At 48.8% G+C, this 21773-nt stretch overlaps 1 protein-coding gene across 1 annotated transcript in view; it reads right to left on the bottom strand.

Moving 5' to 3' along the window:
• Nucleotides 1-21773, bottom strand: part of LOC140391979 (copper-transporting ATPase 2-like) — a 193685-nt gene that overhangs the window by 8025 nt on the left and 163887 nt on the right. Inside the window, exons 17-19 of the mRNA XM_072477093.1 lie at nucleotides 5660-5802; nucleotides 528-731; nucleotides 206-323 (exon numbers count right to left, since the gene is read on the bottom strand). Coding sequence (XP_072333194.1) covers nucleotides 206-323; nucleotides 528-731; nucleotides 5660-5802 — 465 coding nt within the window. The remainder of the gene's footprint in view (nucleotides 1-205; nucleotides 324-527; nucleotides 732-5659; nucleotides 5803-21773) is intronic.

Below are 21773 nucleotides of genomic sequence, written 5' to 3'. Positions count from 1 at the left end.
TAGTAACTGCTGGAATTTTAATATTTGATCTGCAGCTAGCTGCATTAAACTCAAGTCTGGGAAGTTCTGCACGGCCACAAGCCTCACACAATTTACAAGTGCTTTAATTGTCGTGGGGAAGGGTAAAAAACATGCAGCCTTTTGAAATTAACTATTACAATGCAACACAACGATGCGAATAACACAGAGAAAAACTCCCACTCACCAGCAGCAATAGGGATTCCTATCAGGTTATAAAATAAAGCAAAGATAAAATTTATTCGAATTCGCCGAACAGTCTTTTTTGACAAATCAATGCTCGCTACGACATCCAGCAGATCATTCTGGGGCAGGGGGGGGGGGGGGGGGGGGGCGGGTGGAGAAACAGAGAATGTATGAAACCACAAACTTTAAACAATGTTTAAATAAAAATTTTGTACTTCTAGTGACTAGTTTTATCCTGGATTATCTATCTTTGCAATAAAATATGGATAATCTGAGAACAAAAGTTCTTAATAAATATTACATGAATTTTAACATTGGCTCACTCTAATAAGCACGACGTCTGCTGCTTCAATAGCCACATCTGTGCCTGTTCCAATCGCAATTCCCACATCAGCTTTTGCCAGGGCTGGAGAATCATTCACACCATCTCCAACCATTGCTACAATTTTCCCCTGATCCTGAAGTTCCTGTACTTTGGCTACTTTATGCGAAGGAAGAACTTCTGCAAATACTTTCTTGATGCCAACCTTAACAAATGGAAACACAAGCATAAAACTATAATAGAGAATTTATTGTATTTATTTGTACCAACTGTAAAATTTAAACCTATTTTTATTTTCTGATGATTGCAATTAGGAGTAGTAAATAGGACAAGTATCTTATTAATTCATATATATATATTATATATATTTCCAGTAGTTCTTAATGTATATAAATGATTTGGAATAAAATGTAGCTGGTCTGATTAGTAAGTTCGCAGACGACACAAAAATTGGTGGTGTTGCGGATAGTGAAGAGGATTGTCAGAGGATACAGCAAGATATAAACTGGTTGGAGTCTTGGGCGGAGAAATGGCATATGGAGTTTAATCCGGACAAGTGTGAGGTAATGCACTTTGGAATGCTGTAGGAATTACACAATAAATGGTAGAACTCTTGCGAGTATTGGCAGGCAGAGAGATCTGGGCGTGCATGTCCACCGATCACTGAAAGTGCAACGCATGTGGATAAGGTGGTCAAGAAGGCATATGGCATGCTGGCCTTCATCAGTCGGGGCATTGAATATAAAAATTGGCAAGTCATGTTGCAGCTGCACAGGACCTTAGTTCGGCCTCATTTGGAATATTGTGTACAATTCTGGTCACCACACTATCAGAAGGATGTGGATGCTTTGGAAAAGGTACAGAAGCAGTTTACTAGGATGTTGCCTGGTATGGAGGGCATTAGCTATGAGGAGCGGTTAGATAAAATCGGTCTGTTCCCACTGGAACGACAGAGGTTGAGAGGCGACCTGATAGAGGTCTGTAAGATTATGAGTGGCATGGAGAGAGTAGATCGTTAGATGCTCTTTCCTGGGGTAGGAGAATCAAATACTAGGGGACATAGGTTTTAAGTGCGTGGGGGAAAGTTTAGAAAAGATGTGCGAGGCCAGTTTTCTACACAGTAGTTGGTAAATATATGGAACGCGGTGCCTGGGGAGGTGGTGGGAGCAGGTACATTTAAGGGGCATCTAGACAAATATATGAATTGGGTGGGAATGGAAGGGCCTGGTATGGAGGGAAAATCTTATGAGGAAAGGCTGATGGACTTGAGGTTGTTTTCGTTGGAGAGAAGAAGGTTAAGAGGAGACTTAATAGAGGCATACAAAATGATCAGGGGGTTAGATAGGGTGGACAGTGAGAGTCTTCTCCCGCAGATGGAAATGGCTAGCACGAAGGGACATAGCTTTAAACTGAGGGGTAATAGATATAGGACAGAGGCCAGAGGTAGGTTCTTTACGCAAAGAGTGGTGAGGCCGTGGAATGCCCTACCTGCAACAGTAGTGAACTCGCCAACATTGAGGGCATTTAAAAGTTTATTGGATAAGCATATGGATGATAACGGCATAGTGTAGGTTAGATGGCTTTTTGTTTCGGTGCAACATCGTGGGCCGAAGGGCCTGTACTGCGCTGTATCGTTCTATGTTCTATGTTACGGACTCTGTAAGTGCATATGGTTTTAGTTTAGGCAGGTACCATGGTCAGCGCAGGCTTGGAGGGCCGAAGGGCCTGTTCCTGTCCTGTATTGTTCTTTGTTCTTTTTGTAGTCCCAAAACTGTCTTTTAAAAAGATTACTTTTGAAAGATGAGAAACTTAAAATGTGAACACTAATACCTTCACATCTGAGGAGGTGGTAGTGCATAAAGTTTTCTAATAGATAAACTGTATGTACTTAATTGTTATCTCTGTTAGAACATAGTAAGAAGATTGGGTCCCGAGAAACACCACAATTTCAATGGAAATCTACCAAAAGGACTGGGATTGTGCCCAGGCCTCCTGAAGATGACTATTTAAAAATGTGCCTGTTTTCAAAGGGAACCACTGACATACATACAAACAAGGAGCAAGAGGAGGCCATTCAGACCCTCAGGCCTCCGCCATTTAATAGGATCACGGCTAATCTTACAGTAACATCAAATCTGCATCCTGCCTATCCCTGATCATGCTTACCAAGAATATATCCACCTCTGCCTTAAAAAGGAAGCAAAAACTCTGCTTTCACTGCCTTTTCAGGAAGAGTGCCTCAGAGAATTTCACCTCATGTCTGATTCAAATTGGCAACCCCTTACCCATGACTGGACCCCTTATTTTCAAGCAGTGGTCCCTTGTTCCAGATTCTTCCGGGCGTCGTTCAGTACTGGTCCAAGCAAATGTGGGCCAGACGGAATGGCACCTGGGAGATGAGGCACACCATTGGAGGCCCCTGGGTGGTCAGGGACAGGGCAGGGTGATGACCTGGCCCTCCCCCTGGAACACAAGCACCTTGTAACTGCCAGGCTGGCACCTTGGCACTGCCAGGGTTCCCAGGTGGCACTGCAAAACCAGCAGGAGTACTGCCAGGGTGCCAATGTGCTTGGGTTGCACTGCCAAGGTTCAGGGCTTGAGGGGGTCCATGCCAAGAACTGAGAGTGGAGGAGGGTATGAAGGGACCTCCAGAAGGTTGGGGAGGTGAAGGGTGGGGGTCCTTGAAGGTGGGGTGGGGCCTGAAAGGGGGTGTGAGCTAGCGAGTTCAGCTCCCCAGTGATGAAAATAATTTGAAGTGTGGGCTTGAACAGGAAGAAACTCCCCAGAGCCTAAAAAAGTGACTAAATGTGGTTAGATAGCGGTGACACAAATGGCATTTAGAAACTTTTCAGTTTGCTCCCTTGGATGGATGTAAAAGATCCCGTGGCATTATTTCATAGGTCATAGAATTTACAGTGCAGAAGGTGGCCATTCGGCCCATCGAGTTTGCACAGGCCCTTGGAAAGAGCACCCCGCCTAAGCTCAATTCTCCACCCTGTCCGCGTAACCCACCTAACCGTTTTGGACACGGAGGGAAATTTAGCCTGGCCAATCCACCTACCCTGCACATCTTTGGACTGTGTGAGGAAACCGGAGCACCCGGAGGAAACCCACGCACACACGGGGAGAACGTGCAGACTCCGCCCAGACAGTGACCCAAGTCGGGAATTGAACCTGGGACCCTGGAGCGGTGAAGCAACTGTGCTAACCACTGTGCTGCCGTGCTGCCCTGTTTCAGAGAACACTATTCCAGGAGAGGTATACCTGGTTTCCTGGATAATATTTGTTCCTTAATCAACATCAGTAAAAGGGATTAGAGTACATTGCCATTTGTGAGAGCTTGCTGATGCCATATTTTGACATTGCAATAGTCACTACGCTTCATATGTACTTCATTGGCTATAAAGTGTTTTGGATGGGTCTTGAGGTTATGAATGATGTTATATAAGTGCAAGTCCTTCTATTTAATTTTCCTTTTTTTGGAAAATGGACCTTGAGTTGGACATTCCAACCTCACTAGTTGCATCTCCAGTAGTCCCAGTGCCCATCGCCTCACAAAAACAGGACCTTCCCACAATCCCATGCACACTGGTAGGCTCAGCATGTCTCGAAACAAAACAGTGCACTACATCCTTTCATGGGTTTTCATGCTCTATTATTCTTGAATCCTTCATTATCAATATGCTTTTATACCAAGGTCGATAATTGATGATAAAGCACTTTTGGCACCCTGACAGTGTGACAGCTTAATGCAATTTTTTTCTTTACTATTCTCTCCTATACCAAGAAACCAGAGTTTGGTCACTGGAGAGTCACTGGTTGATCTCAGATTTACTATCTTGGGGCTACAAAGCCCCTGGCACTATCTTCATCCGTCTTTGAACACTGCCATTTCCCAGGTTCAGAGGGAGAGGGAACGGAAAATGGAGAGGGCAGGCTGGAAGGAGGACAGCGGAGTAGAGGGTGAGGCTGGTGGAAAGGGCATGGGGGTAACGACAGGGAGAGGGCGAGGAATGACATGGAGACAGATGAGGGGATGGGCGGGAGATAGAGAGGGTCGGGTGGTCGAGGGGGTATTGGGAGATCGAGTGGGTCGATGGGAGGTAGAGAGGGTGGAACAAGGTAGAGGGGGTGGGAGCTGGAGGGGGAGCAGGAGATAGAGAGCAGATGCAGGAGGTAGAGGAAGGGCAGGAGGTAGAGAGGGAGGCTGGAGTGGGAGAGGGAGGGGTTGGGAGGTAGAGGGAGGGAAGCGGAACGTAGAGAGGGGAGCATGAAGTCGAGAGGGGAGCGGGAGGTAGAGAGGGGGAAGGAGATAGAGAGGGGGAGGGAGGTAGAGAGGGGAGCAGGAGGTAGAGAGGAAGGGCGAACAGTAGAGAGGGGATGTGAGCGGTTGACAGGGGGCGCGGAAGGTAAAGATGGGGCAGGAGGTACACAGGGGGGTGAGAGGTAGCGAGGGGGGCTGGAGGCAGTGAGGGGGCAGAGAGTGGGGTGGATGGTAGAGAGGGGGATTGGAGGTAGGGAGATAGGTGGGAGGAAGAGAGAGTGGCAGGAGGAACGGGGGGGGGGGGGAGAGAGAATGTGGAAGAGAGAGGGAGAGGATGAATCACAGAAGGGAAATGTCTGAAGAAAGGATGAGGGATAGTGTAGGAGACAGAAAGAGGGAAACAGTGAGGCTCCAAGCATGAGCATTTTTGAAAATAAATCTGTGCCACACCAAAATTCCATGACTAGCTAACTGGAGCTCATCTCATGCACTTCTTACACCAAGTTATAATTTCCTTTTATTTCTCCCAATTTTATTGATTTCTGGGAGATTAGTGCATGTGTATTATGCTACTAAATCTAGATCACCGCCTTTCCATATCAGAATTATAATCTCACATAAAACTGGGTCTACAATTGTGCCACCAAAATAAAGAAGTTGGATTAGATACAGTAAATATGGCAGCTGGATGTCTACCACAATCTGAACTAAACATACCAATTATGGTATGGAGAGAAGTCAAAGAAATCAGACGGCTGTCTGATCTCTCAGATGGGGCATAATGAAGGAAAAAAATTATTTCAAGAAGTAATAAACCAAATGCAGTGAGCTCTGTACATGGGGATCGATCAAACTTTATTAAAATCTACCTGGCTAGCAATTGAAGCTGCTGTTTTGTGGTTGTCACCTGTTATGAGCACCACATCCACACCCATACTGTTCAAGGTCCACACGGCCAATGCAGCTTCAGGTTTGACTGTATCTGCAATCGCTATCATTCCACATAGCGTACCTTTGCGGAGCAAAACATATCATGTCACTGAATATTAGGAAATACCACATAAATCTCACATGACACCAAGCAATTCATGCTTCGTATACTGAGTCAGTGTACTGGTCAATATTAATCATAATTTTCTATATTCATTTTGAAATAGAGCGGATAAAACATTTGTCTAAAATTATTAGAGTATTACTATTTAGGACAGGATATCATTAACTATCAAGTGTACTAGTACAGTACAAGCGAGGGGAGGCAGTGGCATAGTGGTCTTGTCACTGGACTAGTAATCCAAAGACTCAGGGAAATGCTCTAGCGACCCAGGTTTGACCCAAGGATGTGGGGAAATTTGAATTTTAAAAAATCTGGAATTAAAAGTCTTATGATGACCATGAAACCATTGTTCATGATTGTAAAAACATATCTGATTCACTAATACCCTTTCCAAGGGCCGGTGCAGACTCGATGGGCCGAATGGCCTCCTTCTGCACTGTAAATTCAAAATTCTATAAATCTGCCACCATTACCTGGTCTGGCCTACATTTGACTCCAGGTCCAGAGTAATGTGGTTGACTCGCCCCCCCCTCAAAGGCAATTAGGGATGAGCAATAAATGGTTGCCCAACCTGTGATGCTCACATTTCATGAAAGAATTTTAAAAACTCGCCCACCAGTCCAAAGTTTTGTTTATTCTAGATTTCAGTATTTTAACTCCTTTTCACTATTTTCTAACTTTGTATTTCTTTCCTATGGATGGGCACGGTTTTAGCTATTTTGAAAACCTTTTAATGTGATGATTTTGTTCTTCATTCAGCAATTTTTCAGCTCTATCATACTTCATATTGACCATTTACTCAATGTGTATTCTCGCCAACAGTCAGTGTTGACTTCCGGTGGCGGCCATGATCTAAACGGTTGCATGAAAGGTGACCCTCTCCTGGGAACTTCTTGTTAGAACTTTTTAACACATCAAATGGGTACCAAGAGCACAAAAAAGTTCCCCAACCGAACCGCCATTTAGTACCCAACTGATTAAGATGTCAACGAACTAGCAGCCAGGCCACAGGGTCAGCAAGAGCAAGGAGAGGAAAACCAGAACAGGGAGACCTGCGTGGCGAGCCAGAGCTGAACATAGCAAAACCATCAAGACTACCAACACTGACCCAGTCGCTGACGGAGTAGATAATGGAATTTTATCTCCAGAGCTTCAAAAACACAAGAAACGGTAAAAACAGACCTCATGTGGGCAATGTAATCGGCAATAGAGGCCGCGCTGGCCCCTATTGTCCACTGCGCTGGTTGCAGTGGACAGAGCAAGCGGACACTGGACGTCCAAGAGGTGACGGTGTGGGATCTGGAAATAACAGTCACTGACCAGGACTAGTGGATCGCCTTGCTTGAAGCCGATGTTGCAAGGTTGATGACAGTGCAGAAAGTGCTAAAGGGGAAGTAAAAGTAAAGTTGCCATAGTCCCAGATGAACATAGTCTGCTTTCCCCTTTGAGAGGGAGAGCTGACTGGTGGTGATTTAACCTGAGAATCACCACACCTCAGGCGAGGGGCAAGGTTGAGACGGGGCCTTCATGAATAACCTCGGCTGGTACGGAAATTCAAACCCATGCTGCTGCCCATGTTCTGTGTCACAAACTAATTGTCTAGCCCCCTGAGCTCAACCAGCCTAAAAGAGGAAGGTAGATGACCAAGGAAACAGGTCCCATCAACAGAACCATTTAATCGTCGCGTTACCGGAGGACACAGAGGGTAGGAGCCCAACAGAATTTGTTTTTAGGATGGTCGATAAACTGATCAGAGAGGAGGTCTTCACCAAACCTCCAGAGGTGGACTGGGCCCAGAGATATCTCCAACAAAACCCTAAGTCAGGGGAACCACCATGGGCAGTAATAGCAAAGAACCACAAATTCCAGAAAAAGGAACTGGTTTTGAAGTGGGTAAGGAGCATGCAGTTGTGTAAATGGGAAGGACACACCACCCAAATTTATCCTGCTGACCTGGCTAAGCGGCAGGCTGAGTTTGACAGGGCGAAAACTTTATTGTTCCAAAACAAGCTACGATTCAGCATGTTGTACCAGGCAAGACTATGGGTGACGTATAATGACAGAGAATACTATTTCAACACGCTGGAGGATGCAAATTAGATTGTATGGAAAAATGGGCTTGAGAAGAAATAGAACAATATGGACCTACACGAGCTCGGGGGAGTTGGGGTTACTGTACTTGGGGATATGGAAGGGGGAGAACCAGAGGGGTTGGGAACAAAAGGATCCGATTTTCAGGGAGGAGCCACCATGCTGGTGAGCAAGCTGTTGCACCGGAGTAAAAAGTAGGGGGGTGGGGGGGGGGGGGGGGGGGGGGGGGGGGCTGCAGCATATCTCCACGAGGGAGGAAATGCCTGGCAGGAGGGGCGGGGGCTAGAGCAGCAAGCTGGGGGAGGGCAGGGAGCGAGAGGCAAGGGAAGTGGGGGTGGGGGGGGTGGGGGCAAGTAATGAGGTCTATAGGGGCAGAAGGCCCTCAGGGGTGCTGAAGGATGGGGAGAGGGGAAGGGAAGAATGCTGGTCACACCGGGTTGCACGTGGAGTTAGTCGGAAAGAGGAAGGGAATGGCCATGAACAAAGGGAAACCCGGGCTTGCAGGGACGCGTCCATGAGGTAAGAATGGTTTACCCCCATGGGAAGGGGGGGAAGGTCAGAAACCCCTCCATCAGGGTGGTCACCTGGAATGTGAGGGGACTCAATGGACCAATGAAAAGACCCAGAGTCTTGGCCCACCGAAAAAGCCTTTGGGTCGACGTAGTCTTTCTTCAGGAGACACAGAGAGAGAGAAGGGCTGACTGAGGGCAAGGAAAAGTTTGGTGGATCAGACATATCAGGCGTGCTTTGACACAAAGGCGAGAGGGGTGGCCATATTGTTCAACAAAATGTCTTTACTGCGACGAGCACAGTGACTGACAAAGGGGAATGCTACATAATTGTTAGTGGGGTCCTAGAAGGGTGGTTCTCGTAAATATATATGCACCAAACTGGGATGATGCCAAGTTCATTGAAATCCCTTGGCAGAGATACCCGACCTTAACTCCCACCAACTTATCATGGGGGACAACTTTAATTGTGTGCAGGACACAAAAGGTGATACGTTCAGCCCTAGATTGGGGGCTAAATCAGGAATGGTAAGGAAACTAACCACCTTCATGGAACAGATGGGGAGGGGTGGACATGTGGAAGTGCAACCACTCGAGGGAGAAGTTTTCCTTCTTCTCCCATGTCCACAAAGCCTATTCCCACATCGACTTCTTCGTAATTCAGTGCTTCCATGGGTGGTAGGGGTGGAATATTCCACAATAGAAACCCCGGACCACGCGGCACGCTACATGGACGTGACGTTGGAGATGGGCCAGGCCCAGCGCCTCCCATGGAGGCCGGACAAAGATCTCCTCGCCGACAAGGAGTTCTGAGAAAAAAATGTCACAACGGATATGGAACCTGCAACCAGAATAAGGAGGTCTCCCCCTTCCCAATCTGGGAGGCAATGAAGGCAGTGATCAGTGGGGAAATAATAGTGTATAGGGTCCACAGAGACAGGAGGGAAAGGGCAGCCAGGCAGCCGCTGATCGACTCCATATTGGAAGTGGATCGACAGTACTCTATGACCCAACCGTAGAGCTGCTGGCGGAAAGGAAAAGGTACAATTGGAATTTGACCTGCTCCACTGGGAAAGCAATGAACCAGCTATGCCAGGCACTGGCCTTTTATGAGCTTGGGGACAGGGCCAGCTGAGGAAACAGGCTGCCACAAGAGAAATAGCATAGGTGGGGGACTGGAGCAGCAGAGTAGTCACGACTCCAGATGAGATCAACGGAACCTTCGCAACTTTCTACCAGGAGCTGTACACTTCCGAGCCTTGAGAGGCGGATTCGAAAATGAAAGAATTCCTGGATGGGCTGGACATACCAGCCATGGGGGAGGGAAAGAGGCAGGGACTGGAAGCACCGTTAGGATTGGAGGAGGTCATGGAAAGCAGTCCATAGAACATACAGTGCAGAAGGAGGCCATTCGGCCCATCGAGTCTGCACCGACCCACTTAAGCCCTCACTTCCACCCTATCCCCGTAACCCAATAACTCCTCCTAACATTTTTGGTCACTAAGGGCAATTTATCATGGCCAATCCACCTAACCTGCACGTCTTTGGACTATGTGAGGAAACAGTGAGCCAGCGGGGAATCGAACCTGAGACCCTGGCGCTGTGAAGCCACAGTGCTATCCACTTGTGCTACCGTGCTGCCCTTAACATGCCGTCAGGAAAGGCACCGGGACCAGATGGGTTCCCGGTGAACTTCTACAAGATGTTTGCGGCAACAATGGCCCAACACATGAGGGAGATGATCAATGACTCACTGTTGAGGGGGCCCCTGCTGCCCACGCTGGCACAGTCCTCGATCTCACTGATTCCGTAAGAAGACAAAGACCCGGTGGGGTGTGGGTCATACAAACCCATCTCACTGCTGAACACTGACGCCAAAGTCTTGGCAAAAGTTCTGGCAAGGCGACTGAAGAGTTGCTTGCCAGAAGTATTCATAGAAGATCAAACTGGGTTTGTCAAGGGCAGACAGCTGACAGCGAACATCAGAGGTCTGCTGAACACGATCATGGTCCCATTCGGAGAGGAGACACAGAAGTGGTCATCTTCCTTGATGCAGAGAAAGTCTTCGACAGAGTAGGCTAGAGGTACCTCATGGAAGTGCTGGAACAGTTCAGGTTTGGCCCAGCGCTCACCTCATGGGAGAAACTACGGTACATTGCTCGAAAGGCAGGCAAATATTTTTAAAAATTTGTTCATGGGATGTGTGCAGCGCTGGCTGGGCCAAATTTATTGCCCATCCCTGAGGGCATTTAAGAGTCAACCACATTGCCATGGATCTGGAGTCATATGTAGGCCAGACCGACACATTTCCTTCACTAAAGGACATTGGTGAACCAGATGGGGTTTTACGAAAATCGACAAAGGTTCCTCGGTCACCTTTAGATTTCTAATTTCAAATTTTTATCGAATTCAAATTTCACCATCTGCTATGGTGGGATTCAAACACAGGTCCCCAGAGCATGACTCTGGGTCTCTGGATTACTAGTCCAGCGACAATACAACGAGGCTACTGCCTCCCCAACGAACAAACAACACCAGCTCTGGTGGTTTTTAGCTGCACAGTGGCATGAGACAGGGATGCCTGTTGTCCCCGCTACTGTTCGCTCTGGTAATTGAGCCACTGACCTTTGATCTCAGATCAGCAAAGGGATGGAGAGGCTTCGGAGGGGAGACAGGGAGCACAGAGTCTCTCTCTATGCAGATGGCCTGCTTCTCTACGTCTCAAACCCCCTAGCCGGCATGGGTAACTCCTGAGGGAGTTCGGAGCCTTCTCGGGATAAAAACTAAACCTGAGCAAGAGCAGAATCAAGAGGAGGACAGAAGAGCAGAGCTGGGCACGCTGTCGTTCAAACTGGCCCAAACCAAGTTTTGATACCTGGGGATCCAGATAGCCCATTCTAGGCATGGCTCCACCAATTGAACCTATTTAGCTTGGTGGAGGAGGCGAAGAGGGACCTGTGAAGGTGGGACACGCTCCCACTTTCTCTTGCAGGAAATGATGAGAAGCACCAGAGCTCATCTCACAGCAAGTCGTCATCATCCTCCGTCCCATGGACAAGGCCCGCTGACTGTCCTCCCAGGGCAAACACCCTGTAGTGATGCAGGACAATAAAAATGAACGTGCTGCTAAGGTTCCCCTTTATATTCAGATCATGCCTGATCTTCATCTCCAAATCCTTCTTCACCAGTCATTGCTTTTGTGTGGGCTGGAAAGAAACCCAGGATCTGCAAAACCATTCTACAAAGGAGGCGGCACAGGGGGATTGGCACTGCCGAACCTCGTACTCTACCACTGGGCCGCGAACACAGAAAGGGTGCCGGGGTGGCTGGGAGAGCCGGAGATGGAATGGGTGCAGCTGGAGGAAACCACCTGCATTGGAACATCTCTCTGGACATAGGCCACTGCCCCACTCTCATTTCCCCCAACCAAGTACTCGAGGAGCCCGTTGGTAGTAGCCACACTAAAAACCTGGAAACAGCTCAGACACCACTACAAACATGGTGACATCAAAAAGAAAATGCTGGAAAATCTCAGCAGGTCTGGCAGCAACTGTAGGGAGAGAAAAAAGCTAACATTTCGAGTCCAGATGACCCTTTGTCAAAGCTAATGACAAAGAATGTGGGAAATATTTACACTGTGGAGTGAGAATTAAAAATAAGTCATAGCCACAGAAACCCATGGAAACGGGGTGCTAATAGCCGCAGAAAGCAAGGGGAAAGAGTGCTAATGGCAGTTCCCAGAGAGAACAAAAGTTGTGAAAGGCCAAACTGCAGAGAAACTAACATTAGAGGGGAAACTGTGACAGATGTAGATTTGGGGGGAGGGAAAGGGGGAAGCAAAGGAGAGAAAGGGTAAGGAAAGGTGGAAAAGATGGGGGGTGGGGTTAATATATATAAAGAAAGACAAGAGAGAAAGAAATGGTAAAAGACAGTTAAAATGAAATGGGATAAAACCAAATGGGTCGAGGTGGGGTGGAGCTAATCATCCGAAGTTGCTGAATTCGATGTTGAGACCGGAAGGCCATGGCGTGCCTAACCGGTAGATGAGATGTTGTCCCTCCAGTTTGCGTTGAGCTTCACTGAAGCATTGCAGTAGGCCAAGGACAGACACGTGGATGGGAAATCATGGTTGCGGAAGAAACCGTGATTTCCCACCTACAATTGTGGACAGGGCCCTCAACAGTGTGGGGTCTGTCTCCCGCGCCACTACCCTCGCCACCCCCTCCCTCCCAGAACAAGGATAGAGTCCCCCTCGTTCTCATATTTCACCCCACTAGCCTCCAAATGTAAAGCATAATCCTCCGCCATTTTCGCCAACTCCAGCATGATGCCACCACCAAACACATCTTCCCTTCACTTCCTCTGTCAGCATTCTGTAGAGACCGTTCCCTCCGAGACAATCTAGTCCACTCCTCCACCATACCCAACACCTCGCCCATCACCCATGGCACCTTCCCATGCAATCGCAGGTGTAACACCTGCCCCTTTACCCCTTCCATGCTTAAAATCACAGGCCCAAAATACTAATTCCAGGTTAAGCAGTGTTTTACTTGCACCTCTTCCAATTTGGCTATTGCATTCGCTACTCCAATTTGGTCTCCTCTATATTGGAGAGACCAAATGCAGACTGGGTGTTTGCATTGCTGAGCACCTTGGGTCAGTACGCATTCAGGACCCTGACCTTCCCGTTGCTTGCCATTTTAACACAAGACCCTGCTCCCATGCCCACATGTCTAGCATCCTGTTTCCCTGGGTTTCTGTGGCTGTGACTCATCTTTCATTGTCACTCCACAGTATAAATATTTCCCACTTTCTCTGTCTTTAGCTTTGACAAAGGGTCATCTGGACTCGAAAAAGTTAGCTCTTTTCTCTCCCTGCAGATGCTGCCAGACCTGTTGAGATTTTTCCAGCATTTTATCTTTGGTTTCAGATCCAGCACCCGCAGTAATTTGTCTTTATCCATTATTTAGATAGCTGCAGTATGATTTCCAACTCCTGTACTCAATGCTCCAGCTGATGAAGGCAAGCGTGCCATATGCCTTCTTAATCACCTTGGCCACCTGTGTTGCCCACTTTTAGGGAACTGTGGACCTGCACGCCCAGATCCCTCTGTATGTTAATGTTCCTAAGGGTTCTGCCATTTACAGTATAATTCATACCTAGATTTGATCCTCCAAAATGTATCACCTTTGCATTTGCCTGGATTAAATTCATCTGCCATTTCTGTGCCCAAGTCTCTAATCTATCTATGTCCTGTTGTATCTTCTGACAATCCTTGGCACTATCAGCAACTCTTCCAATCTTTGTGTCATCTGCAACTATGAATCAGACCACCCACATTTTCCTCCAGATCATTTATATGTACTATAAACAACAGAGGTTCCAGTACTGATCCCTGCGGAATACCACTAGCAACAGATCTCTACAACCAAGCCAGTTCTGTATCCACCTAGCCAGCCCACCCTGAATCCACGTGATTTTAATTTTTGTACCATGAGGGACCTTGTCCAACGCCTTACTAAAGTCCATATAAATTACATCAATAGCCCTTCCCTCATCAATGTCACCTCTAAAAACAAATCAATCAAGTTGGTGAGACATGACCTTCTCTGTACAAAACCCATGTTGCCTGTCACTAACTAGTCTATTTTTCTCCAAATGTGCATATACTCCTGTCCCCTCAGTATCTTTTCCAAAAGCTTCCCCACCACTGAGGGTGGAGCCATGCCCTTTAGTAGTCTTTGGGGTGTCAGAGTAGCCAGGGCTCTGTATGGGGAGAGGGGCTGACGCCCTGGCCTTTGTCTCCCTGATTTCCCGCTCAGATAGAGGGCAGCAGTGCCACACAGGGCCGCAGACTGGCTGTCCGACCTAGCAACATTCCTGAAATTGGAAAGATTAAATTTGCCAACTGGCGGTGACAGGGTAGGAGGGAGCACCCACAACACAGGGGAAGTGACAGGTGTACGCTTGTCTAAATCAGAAATCTACCGTACCTTTCATGAGCTGTAAATATTTTTTTTAAAAACAATTTTATTGAGGTATTTTTTGGCATTGTAAACAGTTAGATAACAGAAATGTGCAAACATCAATATAAAACCAATACTTCAATCAAACCATACTGCACATGCCCGCTCCTCTCCCCTAGACACTACCCGCCTATTTATCCCTCCTACTCTACTCTAATCCCCCCCCCCTGACGTTCACTCTCCCGTGAAGAAGTCGATGAATGGTTGCCACCTTCGGGCGAACCCCAGTACAGATCCCCTCAAGGCGAACTTAATTTTTTCCACACCCAGAAAACTTGACATGTCCGAAAGCCATAGTTCGGTCTTCGGGGGTTTCTCTCCATGCCAACAGTATTCGCCGCCGGCTATTAGGGAATCAAAGGCCAGAACATCTGCCTATTTCTCCCCTGGACTCCCGGGTCTTCCGAAACCACGAAAATTGCCACCCCTGGACTCATCGCTACCATTGTTTTCAGCACCCGGGATATGACCCCCGCAGTACCCCCTAAGCTTAAACATGTGAACATGGTTCGCTGGTCCTCCCGCACATCTTAGCACACTTGTCCTCTACCCAAAGAATTTGCTCATCCGAGCTACCGTCATGTGGGCCCGGTGAATGACCTTAAATTGAATCAGGCTGAGCCTGGCCCATGTTGCGGTTGAGTTTACCCGACTCAGGGGTTTCCGCCCACAGCCGGTCCTTCATCTTCCCACCAAACTCCTCCCATTTGAGTTTCAGTTCCTCCATCTGGGACTCATCCCCCTTCATGAGCACCTTGTAGATATCAGAGACTCTACCCCTCTCCTCCTTCTCCTCTAGAGACTATTCTGTCCTGGATCCCTATTGGCGGGAGGCGTGGGAAGGATGGGGACCTGTCTGCGTACAAAGTCCCGCATCTGTAAGTACCTAAAGTCATTTCCCCTTACCAGCCCAAATTTCTCCTTCAAGCCCCTCAACTCACAAAGCTCCCCTCCAGGAACATATCGCCACCCTCCCCACCCCCGCCCGCCGCCATGTTCGAAACCCTCCATCCATGTTCCTGGGGCGAATCGATGGTTAGCACATATTGGAGCCCAAACAGAGCACCCCTCCCCCCCCCCCCCCCCCCCCCCCCCCCCCCCCCCCCCCCCACATGCCTCCTCCACTGGCCCCATATCCGCAGGGGCCACCCCCACTACCGGGCTGGTGGAGTACCTGGCCGGCGACAGCGGTAGGGGAGCCGTGACCAGGGCTGCCAAACTGGTGCCCCTGCATGAAGCCGCCTCCACTCACTCCCAGATAGACCCCGTACCCACCATCCACTTCCTTATCATGGCTATGTTAGCCGCCCAGTAGTAGTTGATCAGACTCGGCAATGCCAGTCCTCCCTCGCTGCGGCTCCTTTCAAGCATCGCCTTCTTCACGCGCGGGTTTTTTCCCCGCCCAGACAAAGTTCATGATGATTTTGCCAGTCCTTTTGAAGAAGGACCGTGGGATAAAGATCAGGAGGCACTGAAAGATGAACAGAAATCTAGGGAGGATTGTCATCTTTACAGTCTGCACCCTCCCCGCCAGTGACAGCGGGAGTGCATCCCATCTCCGAAACTCCCTCTTCATTTATTCCACCACTCTAGTCAAATTTAACTTATGCAACCTGCCCCAGTTTCGTGCCACCTGTATCCCCAAGTACCGGAAACTTTCCTCCACCAGCCTAAATGGCAGCTCCTTCAGTCTGTTCTCCTGGCCCCTTGCCTGCACCACAAACATCTCACTCTTGGCCATATTTAATTTGTACCCTGAAAACCGGCCGAACTTCACAATGATTCCAGTATATTTTCCATCCCGGCTAGTGGGTCCGACACGTACAGGAGCAGGTTGTCCGCATAGAGAGAGACCCTATGTTCCAACCCCCTCCACCACTAGTCATTCCTTTCCACCCCTTCGTAGCTCTCAACGCCATCACCAACGGCTCAATGGCCAGCGCGAACAGCAACGGGGAGAGTGGGCACCCCTGTCTGGGCCCACGATGTAGCCTGAAATAATCTGACATTATCCTGTTCGTCCTAACGCTAGCTTTTGGGGCCTGGTACAATAGTCTGACCCCAATTAACCAGTCCCTCCCCAAACCAAACCGTCAAGCACCTCCCACAAATAGCCCCACTCCACCCGGTCAAAGGCCTTCTCAGCGTCCATTGCCACCACCACCTCCACCTCCTTGCCCGTCGGGGGTATCATGATCACATTAAGCAATTTCTCAAGTTAGCTGCCAGCTGCCTGCCTTTCACAAACCCTGTCTGATCGTCCCCAATCACCTCCGGTACGCAGTCCTCAATTCTAATCGCCAGGACCTTGGCCAGGAGCTTGGCATCCACATTGGATCAGGGAGATTGGCCTGTATGACCCGCAGGATTCTGGTCCTTGTCTCGCTTCAATATCAGCGAGATGGTGGCTTGTGACACCGTCGGAGGCAGGGTCCCTCTGTCCCTTGCCTCATTAAAAAACCCTTGTCAGGACCGGTCCCCACTATCTCCGATAACTTCTTGTAAAACTCTACTGGGTATCCATCGGGTCCCGGGACTTTCCCCGACTGCATGGCCTTTAGGCCCCAATACCTACTCCGCTCTAATCGGGGCCCCCAGCCCGTCCACTAGTCCCCTGCCTACTTTTGGGAAGGTTAATCCATCCAGGAACCATTTCCTCTCCTCCGGCTCTTCCAGGGGTTCTGAAGTGTACAGCTTACTATAGAAGTCCCGAAATACCTTATTCAGTCCTGCCAGGTCCCTCCACTCTGCTCCCCTCCCATCAACCACTCTACTTATTTCCCTGGCCGCCTCCCTCTTCCTGAGTTGCTGCACTAGCAATCTGCCGGCCTTCTCCCCATGCTCATACACCACTCCCCTCACCTTCCTAAGTTGTTCCACGTGGATAGCACCCCCAGTTCCGTCTGCAATCTCCGTCACTCCCTGAGTAGGTCCTCCCCCGGGGACCCCACATGCTCCTCGTCTATCCGGTGAATTTCCCTAACCAATTCTGTCCATTTCTGCTCTGTCTGCCCCGACCCTGTGAGCCCGAAATGAGATCAGCTCCCCCCTCACTACTGCCTTCAGCGCCTCCCATAGGGTCGCTGCTGACACCTCCCCCGTATCGTTCACCTGCTAGTAATTTTGCATACACTTCCGAAATCTCTCACATCTCCCCTCCTCCGACAACAGTCCTACGTCTAACCTCCATTGCGGGCGTTGGTAATTCCCCCCCCCCCCCCCCGACCTGCAAGTCCACCCAGTGCGGGGCATGGTCCAAGATCGTGATTGCCGAGGTATTCCGTATTCTTTACCTCCCCTACACAGTCCTGCTCAAGATTAAAAAATCAATCCTAGAATATACATTATGAACATGCGAATAAAACGAGTAGCTCCTTCCCGTTGGCTGTCTGGCTCTCCATGGGTCCACAGCCCCCCATTTGCTCCATGAACCCTTTCAGCTCCCTTGCCATTGCTGGGAGTCTACCCATACAAAGTGGCAAAAATTAGTGGGAGACTAAGAGGACTGGGAAGTCTTTAGGGGACAAAAGAAAGCTACTAAAAAAGAGATAAAGAAGAGTAAGGTAGACTATGAAAGTAAACTGGCTCAGAACATAAAAGCAGATAGTAAAAGCTTCTACAAATATATAAGACAAAAAAGAGTGGCTAAGGTAAATATTGGTCCTTTGGAAGATGAGAAGGGGAGATTTAATAATAGGAGACGGGGAAATGGCTGAGGAGCTGAACAGGTTTTTTGGGTCAGTCTTCACAGTGGAAGACACAAATAACATGCCAGTGACTGATGGAAATAAGATATGATAGGTGAGGACCTTGAGATGATTGTAATCACTAAGGAGGCAGTATTGGGCAAGCTAATGGGGCTAAAGGTAGACAAGTCTCCTGGCCCTGATGGGATGCATCCCAGAGTGCTAAAAGAGATGGCTAGGGAAATTGTAAACGCACTAGTGATAATTTATCAAAATTCACTAGACTCTGGGGTGGTCCCAGAGGATTGGAAAGTAGCAAACGTGACACCACTGTTTAAAAAAGGAGGTCGGCAGAAAGCGGGTAATTATAGGTCGGTAAGCTTAACTTCGGTTGTAGGGAAAATGCTGGAATCTATCATTAAGGAGGAAGTAGCGAGGCATCTGGAGGGAAATTGTCCCATTGGGCAGACGCAGCACGGGTTCATAAAGGGTAGGTCGTGTCTGACTAATTTGGTAGAATTTTTTGAGGACGTTACCAGTGCAGTAGATAACGGGGAGCCAATGGATGTGGTATATCTGGATTTCCAGAAAGCCTTTGACAAGGTGCCACACAAAAGGTTGCTGCATAAACTAAAGATGCATGGCATTGAGGGTAAAGTGGTAGCATGGGTAGAGGATTGGTTAACTAACAGAAAGCAGAGAGTGGGGATAAATGGGTGTTTCTCTGGTTGGCAACCTGTAACTAGTGGGGTCCCTCAAGGGATCAGTGTTGGGCCCGCAGTTGTTCACAATTTACATAGATGATTTGGAGTTGGGGGACCAGTGCAATGTGGCAAAGTTTGCAGACGACACTAAGATGAGTGGTAAAGCAAAAAGTGCAGAGGATACCGGAAGTCTGCAGAAGGATTTGGATAGGTTAGGTGAATGGGCTAGGGTCTGGCAGATGGAATTTAATGTTGCCAAGTGTGAGGCTATCCATTTGGGAGGAATAACAGCAGAATGGATTATTATTTAAACGGTAAGATGTTAAAACATGCTGCTGTGCAGAGGGACCTGGGTGTGCTGGTGCACGAGTCGCAAAAAGTTGGTGTGCAGGTGCAACAGGTGATTAAGAAGGCTGATCGAGTTTTTGTCTTTCATTGCTAGAGGGATGGAGTTCAAGACTAGCGGAGGTTATGCTGCAATTGTATAAGGTGTTGGTGAGGCCACATCTGGAGTATTGTGTTCAGTTTTGGTCTCCTTACCCGAGAAAGGACATATTGGCACTGGAGGGAGTGCAGAGGAGATTCACTAGGTTGATCCCAGAGTTGAAGGGATTAGATTATGACGAGAGGTTGAGTAGACTGGGACTGTACTCATTGGAGTTTAGAAGGATGTGGGGGGGATCTTATTGAAACATATAAAATTATGAAGGGAATAGATAGGATAGATGCGGGCAGGTTGTTTCCACTGGTCGGGGAAAGCAGAACTAGGGGGGCATAGCCTCAAAATAAGGGGAAGTAGATTTAGGACAGAGCTTAGGAGGAACTTCTTCACCCAAAGGGTTGTGAATCTCTGGAATTCCTTGCCCAGTGAAGCAGTTGAGGCTCCTTCGTTAAACATTTTTAAGAAAAAGATAGATACCTTTCTAAAGAATAAAGGGATTCGGGGATATGGTGTACGGGCTGGAGAGTGGAGCTGAGTCCACAAAGATCAGCCATGATCTCATTGAATGGCGGAGCAGGCTCGAGGGGCCAGATGGCCTACTCCTGTTCCTAGTTCTTATGTTCTTACCCGTCTGGGACATGACAGGTCCAGCCCCGGGTCAAGGACCGTATTAAAGTCCCCAACATTATCAACCTCCGAGAGTCTAGGTCCAGGATCTTCCCCAGCACTCTTTTGATAAAGTCAATGTCATCCCCGTTCGGTGCATATATGTTCACCAGCACTACTCTTCTCCCCTCCAGCTTGCCCCTTACCATAAGGAATCTGCTCCCGCCGTCTGCGACTACACCCTCCGCCTCAAATTGAACCCGCTTATTGATCATAATTGCTACCCCCCGGGACTTAGAATCCAAGTCCGAGTGGAAGACCTGGCTGATCCAGCCCGTCCTTAGCCGAGTCTGGTCAGACACTTTCAGATGTGTCTCCTGCAACATAATTACGTCCGCCTTCAGAGCCCGCAAATGCGCGAACACACGTGCCCTTTTAACTGGCCCATTTAATCCCCTGACATTCCAGGTGATCAGCCTGGTTGGAGGGCACAACCCATTGCTGACCCTTTTGTTACAATACAGGCTCCAGCACACTCAGAGAGCCCAATAAAAGGTACGCACCACACCAGCAAAAAAAAAAGGAGAAAAAAATAACAACAGCCATAACCTTTCTTGGGCCCGCCCCCGGCCCATGCGCTGCGCCATTCTTGGCTCACCTCTTGGCCGCCTCCACCCCCGACCTCCTTTCCATTACCTACTTCAGATCCCCCCGTCAACAAAATAACTCCCCTCCTCCCCTCCTCGCAACATCCCCCGATAACCCCACCCCTGCCATCCACTGGCTGTACCTCCCCCGCCCCCCCCCCCCCCCCCCCCCCCCCCCCCCCCCCCCCCCCCCACCTGACTCCCTTGACTAGCCAATCTGCTAGCCCGGTGACACATCGCTCCGGCACCCCTTGTCTCACTCCCATTGTTTCCCCGACCTCATCTCCCCACTCCCCAGCATACCATCCCCCACTCCGACCCACTGGAGCAGTCTCACTCAGATGGGAAAGGTCAAACAAGATGGAAACATCAAACAGCACCGCGAGGCTGCTCCAGGCACAACACAGTTCCAGCTGTGTACACCGAAAAGTGTTAACCCCACCTCCCTTTCTCAGCACTAAAAAAAAATATAGCACTGCAATAACCCAGTACCCGTACATCCCCCATCCGAAACAAACATAAAAACCATAGACATAAATTAAACTAAATCCCCCAATCAACATCTTTAATCCCCATTGCTGACCGACCACCCTTTTGTTACAATACAGGCTCCAGCGCACTCAGAGAGCCCAATAAAAGGTACCCACCACACCAGCAAAAAAGAAGAGAAAAAAAATAACAACAGAAAAAAGACCATATAAGGGTGGGGGGGGGGGGGGGGGGGGGGGGGGGGGGGGAGATACCCTCCCCCCACATCCCCCACAGGCAAAAACTGCCCACAAAAAATACACCACTGGGGTGAAACACTGTAATAGGAGATGTAAGGTAGGACCTGCACTACAGGTTCTCCGGTAGCTCCTGCCGGCTGGCTCCGCCCAGGGAGAACTGTATAAATATGCATGACCTCCAGTGCCCTGCCATTTCACCAGCTGCAGCAGGAGGCCACGTATCTGACTGTAATAAAGCCACAGTTGTACCCAACTTTAGTCTTTGTGCAATTGATCGTGCATCAATTTATTACAGTCAGATTTTCCACAGAATGGATATCAGAATTAAGCCCGATCGCCTGCAGCTGGATCCGCACTTGCCTGACGCCAGAAAAGACTTTACTCACTGGCTAGCATGTTTTGAGGCCTACATCAAGGCTGCGGACCCCGAGCCAATGGAGGCTCAGAAGATAAACGTCCTGTACTCCAGACTGAGCTCCAGCGTGTTCCC

This window comes from Scyliorhinus torazame, chromosome 15, assembly GCF_047496885.1.
Source record: "Scyliorhinus torazame isolate Kashiwa2021f chromosome 15, sScyTor2.1, whole genome shotgun sequence".
Taxonomy (NCBI): domain Eukaryota; kingdom Metazoa; phylum Chordata; class Chondrichthyes; order Carcharhiniformes; family Scyliorhinidae; genus Scyliorhinus; species Scyliorhinus torazame.
This window is presented reverse-complemented; position numbering and strand designations above follow the sequence as displayed.